The 26,212-nt window shown below is 55.9% G+C and overlaps 1 protein-coding gene across 1 annotated transcript; it reads right to left on the bottom strand.

Annotated features, from left to right (window-relative positions):
- Positions 1–77: 77 nt before the first annotated feature.
- Positions 78–25,410, bottom strand: PARP12 (poly(ADP-ribose) polymerase family member 12). Its single transcript, XM_075558734.1, has 12 exons — positions 24,985–25,410; positions 21,084–21,219; positions 20,452–20,743; positions 16,965–17,066; positions 13,516–13,639; positions 7,242–7,437; positions 5,240–5,381; positions 3,040–3,136; positions 2,750–2,825; positions 2,135–2,265; positions 1,708–1,859; positions 78–1,154 (listed from the first exon to the last, which is right to left on the bottom strand). Exons 1-12 carry the CDS (start codon positions 25,296–25,298, stop codon positions 790–792), a joined length of 2,127 nt encoding a protein of 708 aa, XP_075414849.1. The 5' UTR covers positions 25,299–25,410; the 3' UTR covers positions 78–789.
- Positions 25,411–26,212: the final 802 nt, after the last annotated feature.

A 26,212-nucleotide genomic window follows, 5' to 3' on the forward strand; every position in this document is an offset into this window, starting at 1 on the left:
GCTCCCTGACATCCCGTCCCCAGCATGAACCCGGGCACAGTCGGTGCTCAGTAAACAGACACTAGCGGAGCCTGGTCTTGGGCTCTCAGGGGAGTCTTTATTTCCAGCTCTTTGGGACATGTGCAGCAGCAGGGTTACAAGCTCCTGGGGCCACAGCACCCACTCGGGGTGCTCGGGGTGCAATGGAGATGTAGGGTGCACACTCAAACCTAGTGAGGATCCTCAGGGCCACCTCTCATGCCCCAGGACAAAGGAGCCCCCCACAAGGTAGGAGGACACCACATATCTCAGACAAGGCCATGCAGGCCAGGGCACAGCTGGGTGAGCCTAGGCAGAGGGCAGCCAGGCTGCACCCTCCCACCCTCACCCCATGCTTTCAGGGTCAGGTGGTAACTGTGTCTCCTACAAAAAGCAAAGCCAACACAAGGAGGCCCAAGATCATGGCACAGACAGAAAAATCCTAAAAGTTAAAACAAATCCATAAAACCGTGTCTAGGAATCTCTACCTGATGCCAATAAGCAGCAAAGTCAACAAAGAGTAAAACAAAATCTAAAACATTCTTAAAAAGTACAACCAGGCTCCCCACTCCCCACGGCCTGCCAGCTGGGCTGCCCCAAAGCCCAGGACATACGGCAGCCCTAACAGCGAACACCGGGCTCCTCAGAGATTAAGAGGCCGCTTCAGGGAAGTCAATACGGAACCAGTGGTTTATATTAAAAGCTTTCTGTTCATAAAAAATCGAAAATAAAAAGTCACCACACCCCGCCCCCTAGTGTTGGGGAGATAGCTCAGCGGGTGAGCCAGCCCCAGAGACCCACGCGAGGTGAGCTCCCTATGGTGGCAGTGCTGGCGGCCGCAGAGATGCTTGGGGCAGAGACCGGGGGCAGCCTGGTGCTCGTGGTGTACTGGATGAGGTACTCAGGGTAGATCTGGTGCTTCTCGAAAACCACAAAGATGGACGGGTCAGACATGCTGTTGACGCAGCTGTCGTAGAAGGCGGTGCTCTGGCGCTCCTTGGCTGGCGGGCGCACATAGGTGGAGCAGCCACGGATAAACTCGCCGACCAGTACGCGAGCCAAGAACATCATGTGGGATTGCGCACCGACTTCGCTGTAGTGGTGGGAGTAAGCCGCATCACGGGCAAAGTAGCTCCCTACAAGAACACAGGCCCGGCTCGGCTCAGGGCAGGGCTGGGGAGGGTGAGGGTGTCACCCCACCAGGCTGTCTCTTCCCCTACTCCCACCCTGCACATCCAGGGTGGTGGGGATGGGGGTGGGGTGGTATGTGTGTGTGTGTGTGTGTGAGAGAGAGAGAGAGAGAGAGAGAGAGAGAGAGAGAGAGAGAGAGAGAGAGAGAGAACACACCAATAATGGACCTGTCACACCAGACCTACAAGCACACTGTCCAGCCGGCTGCCTCAGTTTCCTGCACTGTGACAGGGCCACGGGCCAACCTCACAGGGCAGGTGAAAAGGGAAAACCAGTTGCTGCAGAGTCCAGCCCAGCTCAGGGCAAGCCCACGTGTCGGAATGGCCAAGAGCCCAAGGGCTCAGAGTGGGTTTCCAGAAGCAGATTGCCAGGCCTCTCTTCCGAAGCACTTCTGGATGGGCGGACATCAGCCTTCCAGCAAGCAAGTCACATGGTGTCTGCAGACCCAGTGACCGGGTAGCCGCGCACGGTCCCTGGACCTGCCTGCTAGGCACTCACCCTTGCCATAGGAGGTGCCGTGGAGGCCACAGATGCGCCAGTCGAAGTTCTGCTGGCAGATGGCGTCCACGAAGCAGGCACTGGTGCCATGGAAGAGCTGCCGCTCATCCACCAGGGTGTGCCCGAGCCGCTTCTGCATCTGACCCTTCTGCCTAGAGAGGGGGAGTGGCCCGGGATGAAGAGCAGGCCTCACCCCACACTGCAGACAGGGTTGACCCCGAGCTCGGGAGCCTCAAAAGCAGGCTAGCCCTGGGAGAGCAGCCCCGCCAGACAATGCGGGGGGGGGGGGGGGAAGCAGAGCGGGGTCTTCATCCCACAGTGACCTCTATGATGTCCTCTGCACAGGGACAAGCTCGGCCTGTAGTTCCCGGGGGCGAGGCAGGGCGTGACAGGGACCAGGCCCGAAAGGCAGCGCCAGCCCACTCACCACTGGTAGACCTCCCAGAGGGCCAGGTTCTGCACACGCTCGATCTTCTGGACCATGTGGGAGGGCATTGTGCGGCTGAAGAGCTCGCAGGCCTTCTGGTACTCCTCTGAGGACGGGCTGAGGGCGATCCTCTGGGCAGAAGCAGGCGGTCACTGAGCAGATCACCAACATTGGTGCCTCCTCACCCTCAGGAATCAACTAGCCTACTCAAGGGTCCATGGAACGTTGACCTGTCCTAGCACCTGGCACAGCAGCTGGGCATGGCTGGCATCGTGCCCAACAAACTAAGCAGGGAGCCTCCGAGGTCAGTGGGCCACCTTGCAAAAAAGCCTGTCACACATACTGGGCATGGAGCCTGCGGTCAGGCACCAGTTGAATGTCCGTGACTTGGGTACTACCGGGAAGTCACCCCATCTGTTCACATCTTTCACCTTCCTGGCATCCTCATCCCAACCCCAACCCATCATTTCTGTCCCCTCAGCCCTGCCTCACGGCCATCCAGGAATGTCCAAGTAGAGGTGTGTTTCCCAAGATCCTCAGGGACTAAGTTCTCACAAGGTCTTTCATCCAAGGCACCTCTGGGTGGACCCCAACCTTGCAGGGACCACTCCCTACCTTGAACCCCAGGTCCGGCAGGGCAGAGGTATCCCAGTAGTCAGGGATGTTCCGCGGGCTTGGAAGCATGGATGTGCTGCAAGGGGGCAGAGGGCACGCACACTTGGCCAGCGGCTCTAGGACGGAGGAGTGTGCAGGGGCGAGGAGGGGCGGGCGGGGGGCAGCCAGGCTGGAGCAGAACTGAGGGCAGGCCCCTTTCACTTGCATCCCGGTGCGCGTGTACACACACACACACACACACACACACACACACACACACACACACCACCCCACCCCCGAAGAGCACCTACCAGGTCTGCTTCACCTTGACGTCCTGCGGGGACACGTATCTGGGTCTCCGGCACACCTTTCTGATTGTGCTGTAGTGCAGGTTTTTCTGAACAAAAGCTGGGAGACACCGGGCCAATTAAAAAGACACACACACTCTGGTGCGCAGACATGCAGGCAGGCAGAAATGTTTTATAAACACAAATTAAATGGGATGGAAAGCTATTCTAAGTGTGTGAAGCCCAGAATCAGTCTGCTAACAACAAGGCAGCTTTACCCATTTCACATACTCATAAAGAAAGAGGTACCCTTGGGAGACTGGATTTAATGAATAGATGAATGATTAGTAATTGACATATCAATTATACATGAGTGCTTTCAAATTGTTCCTTCTGATCTTGTTTAAACTATTATTTTGCTTAGTGATTTCTCCCAACTTGGGTATGAAATTCAGCTCTGCCATATCTTGAGTTGGTGGGATGTAGAGCTAACATGATTTTAATCTTAGGTCTTTTTCTAATTGGACTCAGGAGCAGGGCTTCATCCCCTTTATAAACCTGTGTCACTCCTAGAAGGGAGCAAGCCACTTTTTTTTTCAAACAGTAGCCAATAATGAACAGGAACTGGTATTGCTGTGTCCCAGCAAGTTGGTTCAGAGTTGGACAGTAAACACCCCCCTGCTGGCCCAGGTCCAGAGGGTGGGCATCAGTGGCCAGCACTCCTGCAGTGGAAATCCATCAGGAGAACCCTGTCGGGGTTTGCTCTCTGCATTTAAATGGCAGAAACCACGTTCATAGTCAATTTTGTCAGAAGATCTGGGATGGACCGTGGCCTTGCATGTAAGCATGCGTACCCCATGGGTGGGGGGTGAGTGCCCATTAAGAATATTCCTGGGCCTGGTCCAGAGCAAAAGAGAGAGGAGAAAATCAACCACACACAGAAACAATGAGTCCAATGGCCTAATGGACCACATGAAACAGATCCTGCAGGACATGACTCTGGGGCCAGGAGAACTAGATGGTACCCGGCCACCAGTGGCAATTTCTTTTCAAAGGGATCCTATCAGAAGGTCCTGCACAGAGTGGGAGGAAACTGTTCTCCTTAGGACAATCAACCATCTGAGAGCAAAAGGGAAGAGGGATCAGAAGGCAGGATTGGAAACGGGGACGAGAGAGGAAGCAGAGACGTGATGTGACTGTGGGAAGTACAATCAAGGGTAGGAAGCATGTAAACTGTTGAGTGAAACAGAGCTCTGCTCTGTAAACTGCCGTGCAGCTCACAAAGGAAGGAAGGAAGCGTGTCCCTGGGGCCCGCCCACCCTGTTCCCATCAGATATGGCTACTACCATCTCCCCGCTTCCCATGGACTCCCTGTCACGTAGTGGGCTGAAGCCATGCTGGATTCTCAGGGACTTCCACTGGGAAAGCAAGCGAATCAACATCAGTAGCCCACCTCATCCTCTCCCTCCTCCACAGAGTGCTAAGGAGGCCTGAAAACTACCAAGCATCAGTCGAGTCACACTCCTGGCCCCTCCCCACATCTCCAGGGGCCGACTGTGGGAAGCAGACCCCCAGGCCCTCGTCCAGGTTGCTCTGGGAGGAGGCAGCCCCCTGTCGTGGTCACCTAATCTGGTGTCGATCTAAGGACTGAGAGTGAAGGGGTGGAGTCTAGGCTGTCAATGAGACTTCTGTGTGGGCATGGCCTTCTCCTGAGAATTCTGGGAAATCTGGTACTTCCTCCTTGGAGGCGGAAGACACTTTTCTCTCTCTGCTACTCCCTGGGAGACATTGCAGAAGACAAGCCACATGGATGCAACCAGACCTCTGAAGCCGGAGAAGCCACAAAGAAACCCCTGCCGGCCCTGAGATGCTGACAACGCCACTTGACCCAAAGAGTTTCTACCCACTGACTTGTAATCATCCTGCATTTGACTTCATTGCATGTGTTTTGTGAGTCTGAAGAGGACTTTATAGATTGGTATCGGACATATGGGCTAATATCGGACTTATGGACTTGATCTGGGGTGGTTTTCTCAATGTTTAATTCCTCTTGTATATAAAACTCTTTCTTATACACATGTATGTCCATGGATTTGTTTCTCTAGTCAACCCAGACTGACACCCGCCCCCCACCCCCAACTTTTCCATCAGCAGCCGAGCTGTGAGCAGTCAGGAGCTGGTGTCAGCTATGCGCTCCCTGGGGTGCTGGAAGAGTCGGCAGTACCTCTGAAATCCAGCTCATACTCGTGCTTCCCGGCCGTGAATCTCAGCACAGCCGCCTGAGCATTGGAGCCCGCTGTGCAGAATGCCAGGTAGGCCTTCTCCAACTCAGGGCTGCTGACTGTGGCCACCGGGTGCGCTGTGCCCTGCAGGGGAGAACCAGACTGAATTCAAGGGCCGGAATGATCCCAACAGGCAACCACACCCCTTAAGCACGCCCACTCGGGCACTCGTGTCCTCGGGTAGGGAGTAGAGAGGGTGTGGAAGGAGGGCACAGGAGACAGTCCCCAGACCGTTGCTTTAGAAGATGCTGCAGAAAAGGGGAGGGAGCGGCTATGGACGAGCAGGACAACAGGCGATGGGGGCTGAAGTAAGCAACAGAGCCAAGGATGGACATGGGGGGAGCATCAGTGAGCCTGACCCAGCAGCCCTCTGGCCCTCCTGCTCCTAAACCACCTCCAGACACTCTCCCTACCTCCAGTCAGCTCTGCCCCTGCCTCTTCACCCCCACCAGTCAGCTCAGCCCCCACCCTTTCACCCCCTCCAGTCATGCCAAGAAGGAGTGACAGGTGTGACATCTAAGATACCCCCCTAGTTCACGGTCTCACAGTAAGATCGGCACTCCTGCTCCAGAACCAGGTCCTCCCTCCAGCTCTACCGCCGGGTTGCCAGGGGGGATGGCGAGTGACAGGGCAAAGCCGGTCCCGGGCAAGCAGGGTGGTGAGACGTTGTCTCATGAACCTTGGACATGGGTTCAGGGGAGACCAATGCCTGCAAGGGCAGAATGCTCAGTGAGGCAGAGTCAGCAAATAGAGAAAGAGCCTCCATGGGATGGACGGATGGACACAGGGGCTTGGACAATTGGGAGGAGGTGCAGTGTTTCACCCTGTCACACAAGGGACAACTGTGAGTCCGAACCAGTTCTGTGACACTTCACAGCAACTCACCAGGGTGACGACGCAGGAGAAAGATGCCCTGAATGGCAGCAAAAGAACAAGACTCAACAAGACGACCCTTCCCAGAGTGTGACCGAAAGGTGCGAGAAGGCCTAAGCCCACAGGGACCAGGAAGAGGATGGAGACACGCAGAACACAGAGGCAGGGCCTTCTGGAAGGCGGGAACAGACAGCCAGTGGGGCCCCTTCCTCCGTCATGGCCTCTGCAGTCCCCTGCACTCCCCCTGCGCCAGGTGCCGCTGTGCATAGGGTCTTCTATGACAGAGGCTCTGCCCGCCCGGAAAGTGCACTGGGCATCACCAGGGAAAAGGGCATCCTAAGTGCAGGTGCCACAACTCCCGCCCTGCTAACAGCTCAGCTCTCACGTGGGGAGCATGTCCCTGGTTCTGGGGTGCCGCCCCACACTTGCACCCAGGAGGCAAGGGGCCAGGAGCACCTTTCGTTCTGGCCCAGCCACCCACATCTCACCCAGCTGCAGAAGAGCTGCTCATTCTAGAACCCAAAGCCAAAAGACAAACTAAACACGCAGCCCACTGCCATGAGGGGAAGGCGGCGGCAGCACCCATGTGTCTCCGAGGAGCAGCATGCTCCCCGGGCCTTCGTGGCTGGAATGGAGGGACGCGGATCACCAGGCCCTTTTTCCACAGCACCTCTGGCCAGATCTGAACCAACAACCTCATGATGAGCTGAGTCATGTGCAAACCCTTTGTGCACCCCAGAGCCCTTCAACTCAAGACAGGCCAACACCAATCTTCTTCCGCTCACCCACACACCTGCACAGCAGGCAGCGCTGGGTGGACCCTCCAGAGTCACCTGTCCTCAGTGTCTCTGTCCGCCCTAGACACCCACCTCCCCAACACCTCTAAGCCTAGAGTCTCAGGAGCCAATCACAATCTACTTTCAGTGATGCCACATCTACACAAATTCACTACAGAAGTCTGGCTACGCTGTCTCTCCCTCGCGCAGAGCCAGGCAGTCCCAGCTGGGCCGTGGCACCTGTGAGCCCCTTACCGCCACCAGAGGAGATGGAGCTCCCAGGTAGTCCACTTACTTGTCGTCCGTACTCCTGCCAAGAGCCAGCCTCGTCAGTCCAGTGCCACACCCACTCGGTGGTGAGGATGAAGTGCGGGGGCTTGGTGACTGAGGAGGCTGTGGAGAGGCGGCGGGCCGGGAAGGTGCCAAACGTCATGGAGACAAAGTTCAGGGACCCTGTGAAGGTGTTGTCAGCCGAGTCCACACAGAGGACCCTGGGGCACAAAACAAAAAGGAGGCTGAAAATGCACCCAGCGCTCCCACCAAGCAGAGGCAGGCCTCCACTTCCACGGGCTCCCGAACACTCGGGGCTGGGAGGTGGGGACCGCTCTGTAGATCAGGGTGATGTGGGAACCAGCCAAGCCCACTGCCGTGGCGTCGAGTCTGACTTACTGCAGCCCCATGCAAGGTTTCCAAGGCTGCACATCTTGAGGACAGTTATCCCACCTTTCACCCATGGAGCATCTGGAGGGTTTGAACCACCGACCTTGTGGTGACAAGTCCACTGTGCACTCAACAAAGATTCCTTCCATTACAAAATGCAGAAGTATCCTGCTGAAACATCCACCACCCAAACCACAACAACCAAATACAAACAAACAAACTCACTGATAGCCAGACCATGCTGACTCGTGCTTTCTGAGACTAACTGTTTCCAAGAGCAGAAAGCCCCACCTTTCTCCAAGGAGCTGCTGGTGGGTCCAGCCAGCTGACCATGCAGACTGCAGCCCCACGCACACGCACTGCACCACCAGGGCTCCGACAGTAAGTAGAGAAAGTCTTATTTTATGCTTTTACTGCAGAGCTGGCAAGAAGGCTGGGGAAATCCTTGGGAACAAGGAGCAAGAGTTGGCACACGCCAAGTGTCTGCTGCGTGTCACCCCTGCAGGAAGACCTTGATGGCCTGGCCGAGGGGGTGGGGGGTGCTGGCACTTGGTCTCAGAATAAAGGGAAGGGCCTCAGGAAGGGAGAGGGCGGAACCCAAAGGCACATGGCTACACACAGCCAAGGTGCTTGGAGGCCACACACCCCGAGCAAGGGCAAAGGGCTCAGATAGGCCGTGGGCCTGGACTCTCTCGCTGGCTCCCAAGTGGGGAGAGCCCCTGGGGGATCAACTACAAGTCAGCCTCATGGGAGCTTCAGCCTGGTCCACCCTTCGCACAGCCTGAAATGCTCACACCAGAGCCGGGCCTGCCTCTCACTGTAGAGACGACCGGGAGCCTAAACACAAGTCCTTTCTGGGTGCTTCTCTACAGGCCAGGCCCTCAAGGCACTCCCCAGGGAAAGTCACAGCAGGGCACACAGCTGACACCCGCAGAGTCGTCAAATGCAAATACAGCACCAGTATCAGCCCTGGTGGCACCGTCTGGGAAGCGCCGAGCTGCTAAATGCAAGGTTGGTGGTTCAGCCACACCAGCTGCTCCATGGGTGAAAGATGAGGCTACCTGCTCCTGTAGATGCAAAGCCTCAGAAACCCCTCCTAGGGGGCTCACTGCGAGTGCCAACTGACTCAGTGGCAGTGAATGTCACACACATGAGAAAAGGTCAAGAGACTAGTAATTAGCGAGGTAAATTTAAAGGAAACAAACCAGGACTCCGTGGAGTACGTACCATAAGAATGAGAGGTCAAAGCAGTATGACGGAGACAGCACACAGCTGGCAAGGCCAAGTGAGGGGCTGGGAGGTGAGAGGAGCTGGGAGGCTGCGTGGACGGCAGCAGTGGTGGGGGCAGGGGGCAGGGAGAGGGAACGAAAGAGAAGAGACAGAAACAGAGGGAGGGTCTCAGCAGGTGCCGAGCGGTGAGATCAGGAGAGATACTGATGGCGAGGGAAAAGAGTGACTTGAAAAGATCGCGGCTGAGAAGCTTCCACAACTGAGGAGACGTAACACTGCTGCCTCAGAAAGCCTCACAGGTGACGGGGAAAGAGTCCGTCCAAATAGACCCAGGCCTCAGAGCCCCTCGAGCAACTGCAAGAGACCAAAGTCCGAGATGCTGAGAAGCCAGACAGGAGAGAGAAGAGCCCTGCACTTAGACCAGCAGCTAATGTCTAAATTAAATCCATGGAAGAAATGAAACCCCTAAAACGAGAGGATACCCTTGCAGAGTAGAGGAAAAAACCCAATGCAATTACCTTTCAAGTCCAAGGAGAAAGAAAGGCGTTTGCAGACAAGGACAAGGAGCAGGTGCCAAAGTAAGGCCCGCCCAGGAACTTACAGGGACTCGAGAGAGGAGCTCATGCAAAGTTACGGTGACACACCCAGAATGCAATTCGCAAACGCGGTCCCACTGTGAAAACATCAGTGTCACCAGACAAGTTGTACACAAGGGTCTAATCACACCTAACTTGCTGTGTAAATGCTCATCAGAAACACATGATTTACAAAGAGCCAACCTGACCCGGAACCTAACTCTATTCCTAACACCAAAATTAAACCTCACACTGACCCAGAACCTAACCCTCCGCCTAACCCAAATAAACCTTGAAGTAACCAAGAACCTAATCCTAACTTGAAACCGAATCATATTCCTCGCCCTAACCCTAACCCTAAGCAGAAGCCTGTCAGAGCTTAGCCTAAGCCGAGGAAGAGCCCTAAACTGTACTGCAAAGCGAACATCAGGGGTCTTCAAAAAGCTCATGAAAAAAATGTCTACTATGGAAAAAAAAACTGCACATGGATTTCTATTTGTTCTCTGATCCAAAATAAACTTATATTCACTTGTTATAAATTTTTTTAAACGCAATAAACAAAATATTAAAAACTCACTGCCTTCAAGTCAATTCCAACTCATGCTACATTTGAGTTACGGTGCTGGTGAAGAACATTCAGAGTACATGACTATTCAAAGGTCCTGGGAGAACAAACACATGCTGGAAGTACAGTCAGAGCTCCTCAGAGGCACGGAGGGTGGACCTGGTCTCGCAGACTTAGACATGTTGTTGGGAGAGACCTGTGCCGCGTCAAGCAGCGCCGGGGAAGGGTCTCGACAAGACGGACAGACACAGCGGCCGCAAGGACAGCTCAAACATAGGAGCCGATGTGAGGACAGCCAGGACCGGGTCGCTGTGGGCAGGAGCCGACTCCAGGGCACTGACAACAACTGGCTGTTTCAACAGGATCCAGTCTGCGGCTCTCATAAGTCCAAGATGGCACCCTGACAGGCGCCCGAGGCTAGCAACGCGGCTTTAAAGTTGAAGCCAGAACAAACATCCAATTGATGGGGCCTGAAGGTGGGACAATGGTGACATCGTAGCTGCTTTACACAAAGTGGGTGGGACCGGCATGAAGCAGGGAACCAATAAAGAGGTCTGAGGGCCTGGCCCCAATCCTAAGTGGACATCCCCTTACCCCTAGAAGAATTCACTTCAGCGGACAGCACTGAAGCTGCAGCGCAGCGAGACAGACATGTCTGATCAGAGCACACAAGAGCAAATGAAGAGGGAGGGAGGGAGAGTCGAGTACATCCCAGCTCACCAATGAGGACAATATCCTGCTCAGAGCAACCAATGCACAGAGAGGACCATTGGGCCGGTCCCACTATTAGACGTAACATCCCTCACTGACCCATAGTGCTCTGGGGGACAACACTGGAGACACAGTGCAGGAAATGTGCCCAATCTGACCCCACCTCTCCCAGGCAAAACAGTAAGGGTGTTTAACAGAACAGCAAGGGGAGCAGAGCAATGAAGTCCACGGGGAATACCAAAAATAGACTGTGGGGCCAGGGCGTGGCACCCCATCAGACTCCACGGGAAAACACTCTTAAAGGTCAACAAACAGACCTTGAGCTATTTATAGGCTTTGTGTTGTTTTGTTTTCTTTTGTTGCTTTGTTTTGCTGTCTTGTGTTTGTGCATATTATTATCTCTGAAGGTCTATCTAGATAAGCTAGGCCGGATAAACAATCTGCAAGAGAAAACAACAGGAGGATGGTTCCAGGGGGACATGGGAGAGGGGGAGGTGGGGGTAACGAAATGGGGGTTAACAAACCCAGGGACAAGGGAACAACAAGTGATCTAAAATCTATGACAGAGGGTGGAGGAGGCCTGGTAGGGCTTGATCAAGGGGAATGTAACCGAGGGGAATTACTGAAACCCAAATGAAGACTGAGCATGATAGTGGGACAAAAGGAAAGTCAAAGGAAATAGAGGAAATATCTAGAAGGCAAAGGGCATTTATAGAGGTCTAAATACAGGCAGGTACATATGTAAACAGATTTATATATGATGATGGGGAAATAGAGCTATGTACATGTATTGATAGGTTTAGTATTAAAGTAGCAGATGGACATTGGGCCTCTACTCAAGTACTCCCTCAACACAAGAACACTTTGTTGTACAAACCTGGCATTCCATGATGCTCACCTTCCTGACACAATCACTGAAGACAAAGCGGGTGCTAAGCAAATGTGGTCAAGAAAGCTGATGGTGACTGGCTATCAAAAGATAGAGCATTCGGGGTCTTAAAGACTTGAAGATAAGCAAGCGGCCATCTAGCTAAGAAGCACAAAGCCCACACAGAAGAAGCACACCAGTCTTAGTGATCACGAGGTGTCGATAGATCGGGTATGAAGCATCAAAGAACAAAGAAATCTTACTGTTGTGAATGAGGGGGAGTGCAGAGTGGAGACTCAAAGCCCATTATAAGCAATTGGACATCTACTTACAGAAGGGTCAGGGGGGAGGAGAAGAGCCAGTCAGCGGACAGTAAAGCACTGATGAAACATACAACTTTCCTCTAGTTCTTTAATGCTTCCTCCCCCCTCCCCACAGCTATCATGATGCCAATTCTACCTTACAAATCCGGCTAGACCAGAGCATGTACACGGGTACAGATGAGAGCTGGAAACACAGAGAATCCAGGATAAACCCCTCAGGACCAGTAATAAGAAACCCCTCCCAGGGAGATGGACAACAGAAAAGTGGGTGAAAAGAGAGATCAGTCGGTGTAAGACATGACAAAATAATAATTTCTAAATTATCAAGGAGCTGATACCAAGGGCTCAAGTAGAAAAAAAACGTTTTGAGAATGATGATGGCAACAATGTACAAATATGCTTGACACATGGATGACTGGATGCATTGTGATTTTAGGATCTGTACAAGCCCCCAATGATTTAAAAGACAAACAAAAAATTCCTAACCTGTCAATTCTCCCAAAATGGCTACAAATCAATGTAATTAAGTTTTTTTTAATTACAAAAGATTTTAAGATTTCTAAAGAAGATCAAAAGACCAAAATTTATTTCTCCAAATAATTTAGGGGAAAACCAGGCAAGGGAAGGATTTGCCATGAAGAAACCAGAGCTCATGATAAGGGGACCCTCCATGTGTTTGAGAGAGAGAGAGAGAGAGAGAGAGAGAGAGAGAGAGAGAGAGAGAGAGAGAGAGAGAGAGAGAGAGACACACACACACACACACACACACACACACACACACTGGCCAAGGGAGGGGGGTGTGGAGGCCGGAAACAGGCCAAGAGGTAGGCCTGCTGGCCGCACAGGAGGTGACACTGAGGGTGTCCGAGAAAAGATGGCCTGCATAAGGGCAGACACGTGGGTAGGGGCAGACACGTGTGGTGACAGCGGTCTGAACGGTGGTGGCCTGGCAGGGCGGGGCACACTGACTAGGAGACAGGAGGGCCTCTCTGGATGGGGCAAATGTGCATCCCCCCTGGCATGCTGGCTACACCTGTGCCCAAGCCCACGGGATCGTGGGCTACATGAGCTTTACAGCAAGAGAAACAGAAGGGCAGTTTGGCCAGGGAAGAGTCACTCTCCTCTCGGTCAACAAGTCTGAGCAAGTCCAAGCCACATGTGTTAAGCTTCTGAAAACTCAGCACCTGGACTGCCGTTTCCTCTGCCCAGCCCTCCGGGAAATATGCCTCAGGAGATGAGGGCCACTTCTGGGACCTCAAAGGGCCCGCCCCCCCACCCCACGGCCGGCTTTCTGACTGAGGGCAAGCACGTGACCAACACCTGAGCATCACCTAGTCTTGGTGCCACCTTCTCCTCCCCCACAGCACCTCCCTGAGAAGATGGTGGGCGAGCAGTGTCACCCACACCAGTAGGAATGCCCACTTCAGACAAGCTGGTTGCAGGAGGAGCGTGTGCACACATTCTGTAGAATGCGGGTGAGTGTGAGTGGGGGGTGTGTGTGTGCATGAGCGCGCGCACGCATGGAGTACCTGAGCTTGTAGGAGAGGTGTGTCCTTGACACTCCTACCTTCAAACTCACCTGCCCTCCTGCTCGGCCCACAAAAGCTCAAACAGAAAGCAGGTGTCGCACTACATACCTCTCTTTGCTGGGGTCGCTGTATGCCTCTTCAATAATCTCCATTTTGTTAAAATCCTTCCACCTGACTCCACTGAAGAACTGCCAGCGGTACGGCAGCTGGAAGTGGACCCGATGGCACTTGTCTGAAATGATACCACAAAGCAGTGAGGCAGCTAGAAGGCATGCCACACCCCAGCCAGGGGGTCTCTGGGGTGCTGCCCTCTGGCCTGGTGGCAGGGAAATCCTCTACATGGGCAGAGTGGCTAGAGGAGGCCCTGCCAAAGACCCAGTGAGGCCCAGCCTGCCCCAAACACCCTGCCCAGCGGCGGTCAGTACACAGTGTCCCCTATGCAGTTCCCACAGCCTGGGTACCTGGGCCCATTCTGCCTTGGCCACATCCACACACGAGCGCAGCCTCAGTTCCCAGATAACTGTCCCATAAAGCACTGGAAGGTGAGCCCCTAGATTAGCGGATACTCAAAATGCAGAGGACTAGGAAATACAAAGGATAGGAAGACGGCGCGGGTCTGCGTGAAGCTTCGTTCTGGGGTTCAGTGTCACCACGAGCCAGTGCACAGCAGCAGCTCTGCACAACTTCCCACGCTCCCTCAGCACAGCCAGGGCCTCAGCTTCCGGGCCCTGGCCCAGCCCTGGTTCTCACCTGCCCACTCCCAGCCCCCACCCCATGACGTGCTACTTGAGGGCCTGGTGCACGTTTACACACATCGGGTGTGAGGGGAGGTGACAAGGGGACCGCTCTTTGCCCTCTGACTCTCGGTGCTACTTCCAAGACAGAGCCTGCAGGTAGCAGACGGAGAGCCTGGCCCAGAGGCCTCAGTGCAGGTTGAACAGTGCAGGGGGCCACGGAGAGGGGCCATGCAGAGGGACCCCTCTGCTGTCACTCTGGCAGAGTGCTCGTGTTGCACTCCAGGAGTGCAATGGTAACTGCCCAGTGAGGGGAAACCGGCACACATGCAGGATGGACACACACCAAGGGCGTCAGAAAGCTCCTGGGAAAACAAACTCCGAGGAGCGGCTCTTCCCACAAACCCTCAAAGGCCCTCATGCCCATGTGCTCAGTTGCTGGGTCTCACGGCGATCCCACGAGGCAGCGCAGACCTGGCCCGCGAGGTTGCCCAGTCTGCCATCTCGTCAACTAGGACCTGGATCTCCTGCAGGGCGGCTGGGGGCTAGCCTTGTCAGTCAGCCTCAGCCACCCAGGACCTGACCTTGGTGCCCAGGCTCCCGAGCCTATCTTAGGGGAGGGCACCTGCCTGGGAGCCACAGTCTCCTCAGGGTGGGGAGAGGTGTGGGGAGACTGACTTCCATCAGACCACCTTTTGTCTATCTGTAACTTTCCAGTCAATAGTAATGAAGCTTGGCTAACTTGACACCGAAAAAGAATTAAAATTGTCTAAAGCCTGAGGGGCCATTCCAGATTCCTTAGGAAAAGATGGGGTGAGGGAGGGGAGATCCCCAGCAAGAAAGGGGAGGTGCTCCTGGGGCGGGGGGAGAAAACCAGGCAGTCAGGCAGGCGCAGGGAGTCAGGGGCCCCCTGGAGGCTGCCTCCCCAGTTTAAGAGGCCATTCGGCAGCCATGGCTCTGGGGAACAGAGCAAGCCCACCGGCCAAGGCCTGCTAGCTGGACTCTCAAGAACTGAAAGCTGGGCCGCTAGGAGCTGGGTCCAGAGGTCACGGTGGGCAGCTGGCTGGTGCTGTACTGGCAGGCCCTGGGGACGTGACCAACATCAGCAGAAAGGCCTCGCTGGGCGTGCCAGCACCCACACACCCAGTCAGTGGAACCAGGCACAGGTGCGGACAGTATCTACTGGGGAGGGGCCCACACCAGACTCCCGGAAGGACATGAGGGCCACAGGGGCACTGTAGGCCCGCTGCCATAGAAGACTGTGTGTGGAGGGCCCCACCTCACACAAGTCAGGAGGTGCCCAGAGCAGAGTGCCACACAGGCTGTCTCAGTCACTTGGCTTGGGGCCCTGGGGTGAGCACGCAGGCTTTACTTTGTCCTCCCATCCCGACTCTGCATCCTCTCCCCTCAGCTCAGAAGTCCACAGATATCAAGCACATTTAGCAAGCTCGGCACCTTCATCCAGCGTCCTGGCGTCCCCTGAGGTGACCAGCAAGACAAGAGGGTTGCCCAGGACCAGGAACACTGCACAGTCCCACCAAGAACCACAACTGGGAACGGAAGTCTATGCTCACGTGCAAATAGTATCTCAATAAAGTTGTGTTTAAATATACATACAAACGTATACACAGTCAAAACCTAGCCCGTTTCCATCATCTACCCCATCCTGACTCCTGGCAGCCCCGCGTCTCACAGAGCTGACTGGCTCCTTGGGGAGTCCCGAGCCATCATCTGTGTGGCAGCAGACAGCCAGGCCTTTCTCCACTGCACTGCTGAGTGGCTCTGAACCATTCACCTCTGGGCTGGTTGGCGAGCATCCATCTCCCGTGTCACCTGAGGACCTTGTCCATGTGCATGGAAACAAAGCCAGAGTCCCTGCCATCGAGTTGACGCCTACTCTCAGTGACTCCACAGGACAGGGCAAAAACTGCCCACGTGTTTCCAAAATGGGAACTCTGCTGGAGGAGAGTGCTCCACTGTTCTCCCGTGGAGTGGAACAGTGATTTCAAACCACTACACAGCACACGCGGCGTACATTCCTGGACCCAACATTTCGTGTCCTATGGAAATCCATGTGCACATGGATATGCAGGCGAGCGTCAGAGTGGCAGCTGGCTCAAAAGAAGAGCTCAGGAAGTGTACTGATGTGGAAACAGCCTCCCACACGATGTCAGGAACAGCAGCAGGCGAGACAGTGCATGTGGCACGGGCCTTGAAAATCAGAGAGCACCCAGCTACGTGCCCTGGGGGAGGAGGATGGCCCAGGGCTCCAGGCTCTGGCTGGGGGGGAAGGGGGTAATTGTGCATGCCCAGGTAGTTTTTGAAGGTGAAAAACACAGACCCCGAGCTTGAGAAGAACTGTCAAAGCCCGGGGAAGCAGTAAGAAGGAATGGCTTCATCAAAATACATATCCATGCAAGAACTGCAACTTCTTACAATGGGGGGGTGGAGGGTGGGGGGGGGATCCGCAATGTGGACCAAGTCAGAAAGCCTCCCACTACCCAGCTCGGGGTCTCCTCCAGCAGGGGGCTTCTCCAGGCTGAGGTGACACCAAGCTTTCCCCTCCACACCCACAACACATGACCCTCGTATGGAGGGCCTCCCACCAGTCCAGAGCAGGGGCACAGCCCTGCACTAAGCCGATCAAGGGGCAATACTCGGCACTCACTGAGTGAACCAAATGTTTGTTCCTCCAAACTGAACTAGACCTCAACTTTCCCAAACAGCCCAAGGGCCACCCCAGCTCCCTGCCAGGCATGGACCCGATCCTCTCTGGGGAGGGGCAGCACTGCGTGAGGAACGAGGGCCTTTACTCCGACTTACCTTGGAAGCTGCAGCTTTTCCGGATGTAGTATAAGCAGATCTGGTCACTCTCATCCTGGCTGGCAGAGCCTAAAGGCCCAGAACCTGCGGCTTCTCTTCTTTCTGCAGAGGAACACCACAAAGGTGTGTCCACCACCATCAGAGCACAGTCGGGGACGAGTGGGCAGAGAAGCTGCATTCATCGTTCCGCACTGGGCAGGAGTGGGCAGAGCACTTCACAAAGTCCAACCCCAACAGTGTGGGGACCAGGCACCCTTGGACACAACCTTGCAGGGTGGAGCCAGGGAGCCTGAGACTGCACGGCCACCAACCAATCCTGTGCGCCAGAGGACTTCCTCCACCAGCACCATGAGGAAGGCTTATAAGAAGAAATGACACCCCACCCCACCCTCACTGCAGTGAGCTAGGGCTACCCCACAGGAGGAACAGCTTAAGATTCCGCCATCTCTATAGTTGTCAGGACCCCAGAGGCCACCTTTTCATGAACTAGATTTGGTTGTTTAAAAACAAGTTCCTGTTGATTGTTGGGGTCTCTGTGCTGCTAACAAAAGCTTGGATGCACCTGAGAAGAAAGGCCTGGGAGTCTCCTTTTGCAACATGAGCTTTTTTAAAGCCCCAGAGCTGGCACCACGCATCAGGGACCTCTTTTCACGGCTGATGGGAATCTAGTGCTAATACAAGGGGCAAGGCCATCTACCCAGACAAAACTTCTCCACTGAGTTGTTTAGGGACTTTGGAAGAAGTGCTGGTGGCCCTCTGGTGAGGTGATCAACAATGAACCACAGTCCTGAGCTCACTTTCTCTGGCAGGAGAAAGATGCGGCTGTCTGCATCTGAAAATGTTTTTAAAGTCAAACAAAATGCCCACTGTCAGCGAGTCAATTCAACCTCAATGACCCTGGAAGACAGCAGAGCTGCCCGTCAGGTTTCCAGGGCTGTGTGTCTTTAGGGAGGCGCACTGCCACCTCCCCCAAAGGCTGGTGGGTTCAAACCACTAACGCTTACGTTAGCAGGTGAGCACTTTGGCACTTCGCCTCCTGGGCCCCTGATCTACAAAGACCTAAGAGACCCTGTAAGGAAATTCCGCTCAGTCCCACAGCGCCTGAGGGTCAGCATGGACTGCTGGCAAGGTGTGTTCTGTGGTTTGGGGGTTCATAATGGAAATGACCCAAGAGCCCACCCCCTGCCTGGAAAACAGGAAAGGTGGCGGCAGCAGCCCAAGAGTCACAGACATTATGTTACTCATCCTCCCTTCTCCTCCCATGACCCTTCAGATATTGCCCCCTCCCTGAAGGACTCTCAAGGTCACCACCCCAAGGGCTCTTTGAACCTGAATTCACTCAGCAAGAAGCCTGGTGGTGCTGCCAGCTAAATATAGGACTGCTAATAGCAAGGCCAGGGGTTCAAACCCACCATCCACTCCCGGGGAGAAAGGCGAGGCTCCTGTAAACACAGCATCAGAAACTACAGACAGGGTTGCTATGCGTCAGAAGTGACTTGATACTGGTAGATCATTCAGCAGCCACACCTCAGCTACCAACCGGCAAGCCTTCTAGACCCTCTCTGTATGTAAGTTCCCAATAGTTCAAAGACACTTATAGGAGAAAGTAATCGAAACATCTCTCTCTCTCTTCCCCAGCCTCCTCAGGAAAGGATTAATTATAAAAGTCAGATTAAAACACTGGGTGACCAAATCTACCTTAGACCTAGACCAGAGCATGTACAGAGGTACAGATAAGAGCTGGGAACACAGGGAATCCAGGACAGATGAACCCCTCAGGGCCAATAGTGAGATTAGTCATACTAGGAGGGGAAGGGGAAGATGGGGGGTTGGGGTGGAAGGAGGAACCAATCACAATGATATACCTATAACCCCCTCCCCCAAGGGGATGGACAAAAGAAAAGTGGGTGAAGGCAGACATCAGTGTCAGATGAAAAAACAGTAATTTACAAATGATCAAGGGTTCATGAGAGTAGGAGGGTAGGGTAGGGTAAAAGAATGAGACACTGATACCAAGGGCTCAAGTAGAAAGAAAATGTTTTGAAAATGATGATGGCAACAAATATACAAATGAGCTTTGACTGGATGGATGGATGGATGGATGGATGGATGGATTGTGATAAGAGTATACAAGCCCAAAGGAAATGATTTTTTTTTAAAGAAAGAAAGAAAACAATGGGTGACAAGTTTGCCATCTGATCTCCTGACATGGCCCCATCTCTCCAGCAGGCGCCCCGGGGCTCACCGAGGTATCACCAGTCGCGTGGCGTCCGGCACTCAGTAAGCACACGAGTCTCTAATATGAGAGGCATCCAACCAGCTGGAGCAGAAGATCAAGGATCCTGGTGTATATGAGCTCCCAGGGGACACACGTTACTACAGATGACCCTTCAACACTGCTCAGAGAAGGAGTGCCCAGCACACTCATGCACTCAGCCCAGGTCTGAGTGCCTCTTGGCCGGGGCTGCCGGGAGCTGTGCACAGGACAGACACAGTCCAGCTGGCCCAGAGAAGTCCATCTGTGAGCGTCAAAAGACAGCCACTGCCACAGTCAGAGCCCGCTTATTTCATTCAGTGTTTAAAAACCCAAACAGATCCCGATGTGAAGGCTGCCCTTGGGGGTATGGCAGCAGGGCGCGCATGACTTGGGGGACCCTCAATGAAAGGGGTGGGGGAGAGCAAGATCGCTCATTCCAAAAGAGACCAGACTCAAACCTCAAAACAAGCTTCACCTATACCACGGTTTCCCCAAGTGAGCCACAGCGCCTCCTAGGGGACGATGCCACAACGAACGGGGCTGAAAAGCAGATCCCACACGTTTTCCTGGATTACAGGCTATAATCCAAAAGACTGCTGAGGTGTTGGGGGTACACTAAGTAATAAAGGGGGCAGCAGGGAACCTATGGTCTACACCAAGCCCATCCATCTATAATTGGGTAGGCATGGGGGCAAACTACTGAAACTAAAGAGCCAATCCTGTCCCTCACAACAACTGTAAAACTTGAGAACCATCGATATATTTTTATAAACAAATGAAATCACCATTATCTGAATAGTATCCTTCAAACATTTTCTATTTATTTCAGAGCCACTTGTACCTACCAAAGAGCAGCATATGGTTTGCAAGCCAGTTTGTCGACCCCCAACCTGGCCATCCGGATGCGCTCCCGTTTGTGACTGTCATCCTCTTTATTTGCTCTACTCACTAGAAGGGCTCGCCGTCCTTCCACTTTATTAGGTGGAGCACCAAATCAAACACCACTGCTATCGCATCCATGCTGGCTCCGAGTGGGTTCCAAGGCTGTGAATCTCTATGGAAACAGCCTCATTTTTCTCTCGAGGTGTGGCTTGTTTGCCTCACAGCCTGCCCTGGGCTCCAGATGCAGCCTTCCCATAGTCAGACAGCCCACCCCAAACCCACCAGAGGTCCCCCACCCCAGCCTGCAGAAGCCACGCCCACACATCCCCCACCCCACCCGAGTCTCACCCAAAGTGGCCCGGGAGCCAGGGAGTGCGGTGTCCGGGGCGGAGCTACGGTTCTTGATGTCATATGCGTTCCTGTAAATGGCAGGCAGCCTGCGCACCAGGTCAGGGCTCATGCCCAGCTTCTTCAGTTTGGCCAGCGTCTCGGGTCTGGAGAAGTCGTGGGACCGCTTGCAGCTCACACCGAACTTACACTCGCACTGTAAGAAGTACTGGCAGATGTGGAGCTTGGTGCACTGCGTCTGATAGGTGCAAGAGCCGTGGGGCCCCTCCCCTTTGTTGTAATGGAGGCAGACCTGGGGACGGAGGGAGGGCGAGGGAGGCACCTTAAATGGCGCTGTGACATCACAGGTGACGTGGCAGCCTGTGCTGGAAGGACATCATTAATGCCGGGTCGAGGAACAGCCTCAAGGTGCCTTGCACCAGAGAACCTGCAGGCACCCAAGCACTCAGAGAGGCTCCCATGGCTGAGACACTCGTGTGGGCACAAATACAGAGGTAATAAGCCTTGCCATTTGGTTCAGCGACATGTACACTTCAGTGACGTCAGTTGCGTTCCTGGTGGTGTTCAGCCATCACCAAGCCACCTTACCTGAGACAGAGGGCAGCCTCTGCCTCCTCATGACCGGCGCTCACCTCGGGCAGCAGCCAGGGGTCGTTCTGGAACAGGAGCTGGGAGAGCTGGGGGAAGTTGAGGAGGTCCGCGCCATGGGCCTTCAGCACACCCTGGTTGTGCAGGGTCAACAGGCTGTGGCCGTTTCTGCAGTCCTTCCTGCAAAGATGCGGTGCTAGTAAATGCAGTCAGTACTTCAAGACTGGCCCCAAGCGCCAGAGACACGCCAGTGTGTCCGGGAATGAGGAACCAGAGACTCATCTACGTGCACGTGCCAAGTTCTCTAGCCTAAGACAGCACTCCCACCACAGACACTGGGCAAGAATTACAGGCCAGGTAAGGGTCTCACTCATCACCCACGCAGAGCAACTGGGGAGAGGGGGCTCAGCCCTCACACACATGGCATGGTAGAGTGAGCAGAGGTGTCTGTGGTGCTGCGTACACACATGCGTATACAGAGAACTGCAGACACACAGACATACATACTCACACATGGTCAAAACACACAGAGGCCCAAACATGCATACAGGCGCTGGAGGCGAATGGGTTTCTCCCAGGGCCCACCTGAGGCCTGGCATGGATCTCTGCCCCTCCTCCATTCTCTCCAGGACTGTCCAATCACTGGGTCCTGCCTCTACTCCCAAGTCCTGACGATCACAGATAAGCCCTCCCGGAAGTGTCAGGCAAATAGCACCTGCCTGACTCAGCCCTGCCACACCTGAGTCTGTGGAACCCTCGGTTCCTGCTGAGGCATATAGCCCTGCCCAACAGGTGTGGGTGTAAGTGTTGCAGGGGAGGGGGCTTTGTGGAGGGGAAAGCTCTAGTCTCTGAAGGAAAAATGGGGCCCTTTGGGGCCAGACCTCTGGGGCAATCCTCCCAACCAAGTGCCCTTTCACCTACCCCACTGCGGGGACCCAGGAGCTCCTTGGTCACGTTAAATCTGTCTTTGCTCAAAACTCCTGGCCGACGAACAACCCTCTGCTATAGGAAAGCACCTGGAGGACTTCCTCCCCAAAGGACTACGGGACTACACAGGAGAGTGAGAGCTCCCAGGGGGCACCTGCGGGCAGGTGCACACACCTAAGCAGTACAAAGAGCTTAGCTTTCGGTCCAGCAACCCTGGAAGGGTTTTCACTCTAACCACACCTGAGTCTCAAGGGCATCACAGAACTGACCCTGTGAGGGGACCATTCCAGCAATACATGTATGTGGAGGACTTTACGGCTCGCTAGCCCCGCGCCCAGTGAAAGGTGATTCTTCTCCCCCGCCCCCCCCCCCCACCCCGTGGTAGGAAACTGCAGTCCTCTCCCCGCCCGGCCCTTGATCCTATCTGGTAGCAAAGGCTGACAGAGGTGATTCCGATGTAGGGTCAATGGACAAGATCAGCTGTGTTGGGATGGCTCAGCCCATAGGAGGTGCACCTGGGCCAGTTAGGGCGGGGCTCAAAGTGGGGGGAGAGCCAGAGGATTCCTGGAGCCCCAGCTGAAGCCGGAAAGGCTGGGCGGTGGGCACCGTTGGGCAAGAAGAGGCAGAGAGAACATGTTAAACTAAGGGGCTAAACTGTTCGTGCTGCAGGAGTCAAATGAATTAATAATGCTGATGATTAATGCTTATTTATTCTGTAGTAGCCCTGTGTCAGAGACTTGCCTAAAAGTTTCATGAGTTAACCTATTCGCTCCTCACAATAAGCAAGGAAGTAGGCAGTGTGTTTTTGCCCATTTAAGAGGAGGAACTGAGAAGTAGGTATGACTTGCCCAAGGTAACCCTGCTGGGCAGAAGCAGAGCCAGGCTGCAAAGTTGGTCCATGGACTATACTCCAGACCAGTACCCCACGACCCTCAGAAGGGCCTGGAACCCTTACCAGCCTGCACCGATGAACAACAAACAGCAGGGCTGACCACCTACTCCTGAAATAACGTACCTTGTAACTCAAGCAGCCTGGTGGTGTGTGGGTTACACATTGAACTTCAACCACAAGGTCAGCAGTTCCAACTCACCAGCTGCACCACAGGATAAAGAAGTGGCTGGCTGTTCCTTAAAAGATTTACAGCCTCAAAAACTCAAATGGGTAATGTTACCATCCTAGAAGGTTGCTGAGTCAGAACCGACTGGCTGGTAGGGAATCTAGAGTTCAGTGAGGCCAGCGGTCGAGGGGACCGCACTGAAGTGCAGCCAAGGACATCCATTCACTCTTAGGTGGCCAGAAATAGAGAAAGTTCTAGAAATTCTGTGTCAGAATGAAGAACTTGGAGTCATCTAGATCAGTGAATTCCAATGTCTAGGTGTGTCCAAGCAGGTGAACTCTGGCCCCCAGTGTGGGGGCTTGCCTGAGAATCCTCTACACCATTGTTTTATGACGAGGGGACTAATGGTGAGGAGGAATCGGGCTTCCATCACTCCCTTACGTCCAGGGGTGGGGCTAGGCTGAGCATGGGGCACAGGATTTTACAGCCCGGTGATCTCACATCCCACCGTGACGTGACCACAGGGTGATCGCGCCCCACCGTGATGTGACGGCAGGGTGATCCCGCCCCACCGTGACCTGACCACAGGGTGATCCCGCCCCACCGTGACCTGACCGCAGGGTATAGCGCCCCACCGTGACCTGACCGCAGGGTGATCGCATCTCACTGTGCTGTGGCCGCAGGGTGATCCCGCCCCACCGTGACCTGACCGCAGGGTGATCGCATCTCACTGTGCTGTGGCCGCAGGAAGGGCAGAAGCTCGGTTAGTGACCGCCCACACGCCCACGTGACCATGTCGGCACCTGCCGCCTCTCTCTCTGAGATGCCTCCCCCCACTCCACCCGAGCCTTTCACGAAATGGCTCCCCCAAACGCTCCCTTCAGTCTCCACTGGGGTCTCCCCGCACCCCCCTTGGTGGCCAGGTGGTCAAGCTTGGACTCGACTCGGCTAGCCACCTCCCGTCGGCTTCACACTGAAGTCCTTCCAGCCGCTCAGTCACCAACCACCCCCTAAACGGCGGGAGCAGGTACAGCCCAGCGCCATGATCGCCCGCGCAGCCTGTGACCCCATTGGCCCCCAACTCGCCCAAATCCCTGGGAACAGTGGACAGCTTCTGTCTGGGATTGCGGGGGGACAGGAGGGGTAGAGCCTTAACCAGTCCACCGGCCCCCGAAACTGCGGGCAAAGCCTGCCATGAACACCAAGGACCTTCTAGAGTGGGACGGAAGACGCGGTGACCGGGTGAAGTGAACGAGGGGTGACGCGGGGTGACAGCAAAGGAGAAAGAATGGACGGACAAGAGAAAGGCGCCGGCCAGTTCTCGGGTCTAACCGGCCTGGCCGATTCCAGACCGAAGGGTCCCCGCGGTCATGGTTCTCCAGCAGGAATTCCCGGCGGTCCACAGATCTCAAGCCCCCACCCCCACCCCCACCCCACACTGCAGCTGCGCTAAATGCCGGTTGTCCAGCTATCTGGGGAAGCGGCGGGGGTCGCGAAGGGACTGGAGCCCGGCTGTCGGAGGCCTGCCCAAAAGAACAGGAAGGCGGCGGCCTGGCAGGGGGTAGGCAAGGGCCAGACCTCCGGGAGTTTGGGAGGCGAACGTCGGGGCCTGGCGCGTTTTACCTAGGCGGACAAGCCGCAGGTGCAGGACCCAGAAAGCCCCGGAATCCCGCCCCCCGAGGGCCCTTGGAGTCGTGGGGCTCCTAGAAGGAACTGAAAGCTTCCCCGGACCACCGCCGCCCTTAAAAGGTGCCGAGGGCCCCCATCCCACCCCACCCCACCCCACTGGGTCCCGGGCCGCGGATTCAGTGGGTGCTCAGTCAATGCTCCTTAGATAGGGCACACGGGGAAGGGCGCGGAGTGGCCTCAAAGTGTCCTCTGCTTGGCCGACGGGAGTCGTCCCCCCCCCCCCGGAGCCGGCACCCGCTGACTGCCCGTCGGGGCGCCCGCGCGGCCTCACCCTCCCTTCTGGAACTTGCAGGCTCCGTAGAGCAGGAACTTGCAGAGGTGCAGCTGCGCGCAGAGCCCGTCGCAGGCCGGCCGGCCGCCCTGGGGCCCGCGGCAGAGGCGCAGCGCGGTCACCGCCAGCACCACACGCCGCTCCCGGTCCCCGGGCCCCCGCACGGCCACCGCCAGCCGCTCGTCATCCCGCAGTAGCGCCTCCAGCGTCGCCGAGTCCGTGCACAGCCGCCGCCCCAGCTCGCCCACCTCCAGGGCGCCGCCCGCCGCGCACAGCAGCTGGGTCGCCTGGCCGAGGGCCAAGGCCTGCGCCATGTCGGGGGTCCCCAGGCGCGCGGAACGTCGGAGGCCCGGAGGCGGGCGTCCGGAGACCGCGGCGCGTTCGACGGCGGCCGGCCGCTTTCCCGGGTGGAGACTGGAGCGGGAATCGAAACTGAAACCCACGGCGGGAAAAGCCGCCGCGAGCCCCGCCCCCCCAGGCCGCAGCCGCAGCCGCGCTGGCGCTCTGCTCAGGGCCCGCAGCTGTGTGCCGGCGTCCGGCCAACTGCCGCTCCTCGGCCGGCCGCGGCCTCCGCGACGCCGCCGGGGCCCACGTCCGACGTGCCCGCGCCGTCGGCCCGCAGGCATCTGCACACGGCGCGCCGGGCTCCTCACGCAGGACCGCGGCCCACGTCCGACGTGCCCGCGCCGTCGGCTCGCAGGCATGTGCACACGGCGCCCAGGCTCCCCATGCAGGACCGCAGCCCACGTCCGACGTGCCCGCGCCGTCGGCCCGCAGGCATGTGCACACGGCGCGCCGGGCTCCCCACGCAGGACCGCGGCCCACGTCCTACGTGCCCGCGCCGTCGTCGGCCCGCAGGCATGTGCACACGGCGCGCCGGGCTCCCCACGCAGGACCGCGGCCCACGTCCTACGTGCCCGCGCCGTCGTCGGCCCGCAGGCATGTGCACACGGCGCGCCGGGCTCCCCACGCAGGACCGAGGCCCACGTCCGACGTGCCCGCGCCGTCGGCCCGCAGGCATGTGCACACGGTGCCCCGTGTCCGCGAGCCGAGCGCCCAGGCTCCCCACGCAGGACCGCGGCCGCCGCACGGAGGCACCGCACACGTCTTGTTCTAGACGTGCGGAGTGACGTTCTCAGAAAATGGGAGCCCACCCGCACCCCCTCTGCTAAATCAACAGGGAACCCGATGTTTAAAGACCGCAGGGGCTCACGCACCTCGCTGAGGG

Source organism: Tenrec ecaudatus, chromosome 9 (genome assembly GCF_050624435.1).
Source record: "Tenrec ecaudatus isolate mTenEca1 chromosome 9, mTenEca1.hap1, whole genome shotgun sequence".
NCBI lineage: Eukaryota > Metazoa > Chordata > Mammalia > Afrosoricida > Tenrecidae > Tenrec > Tenrec ecaudatus.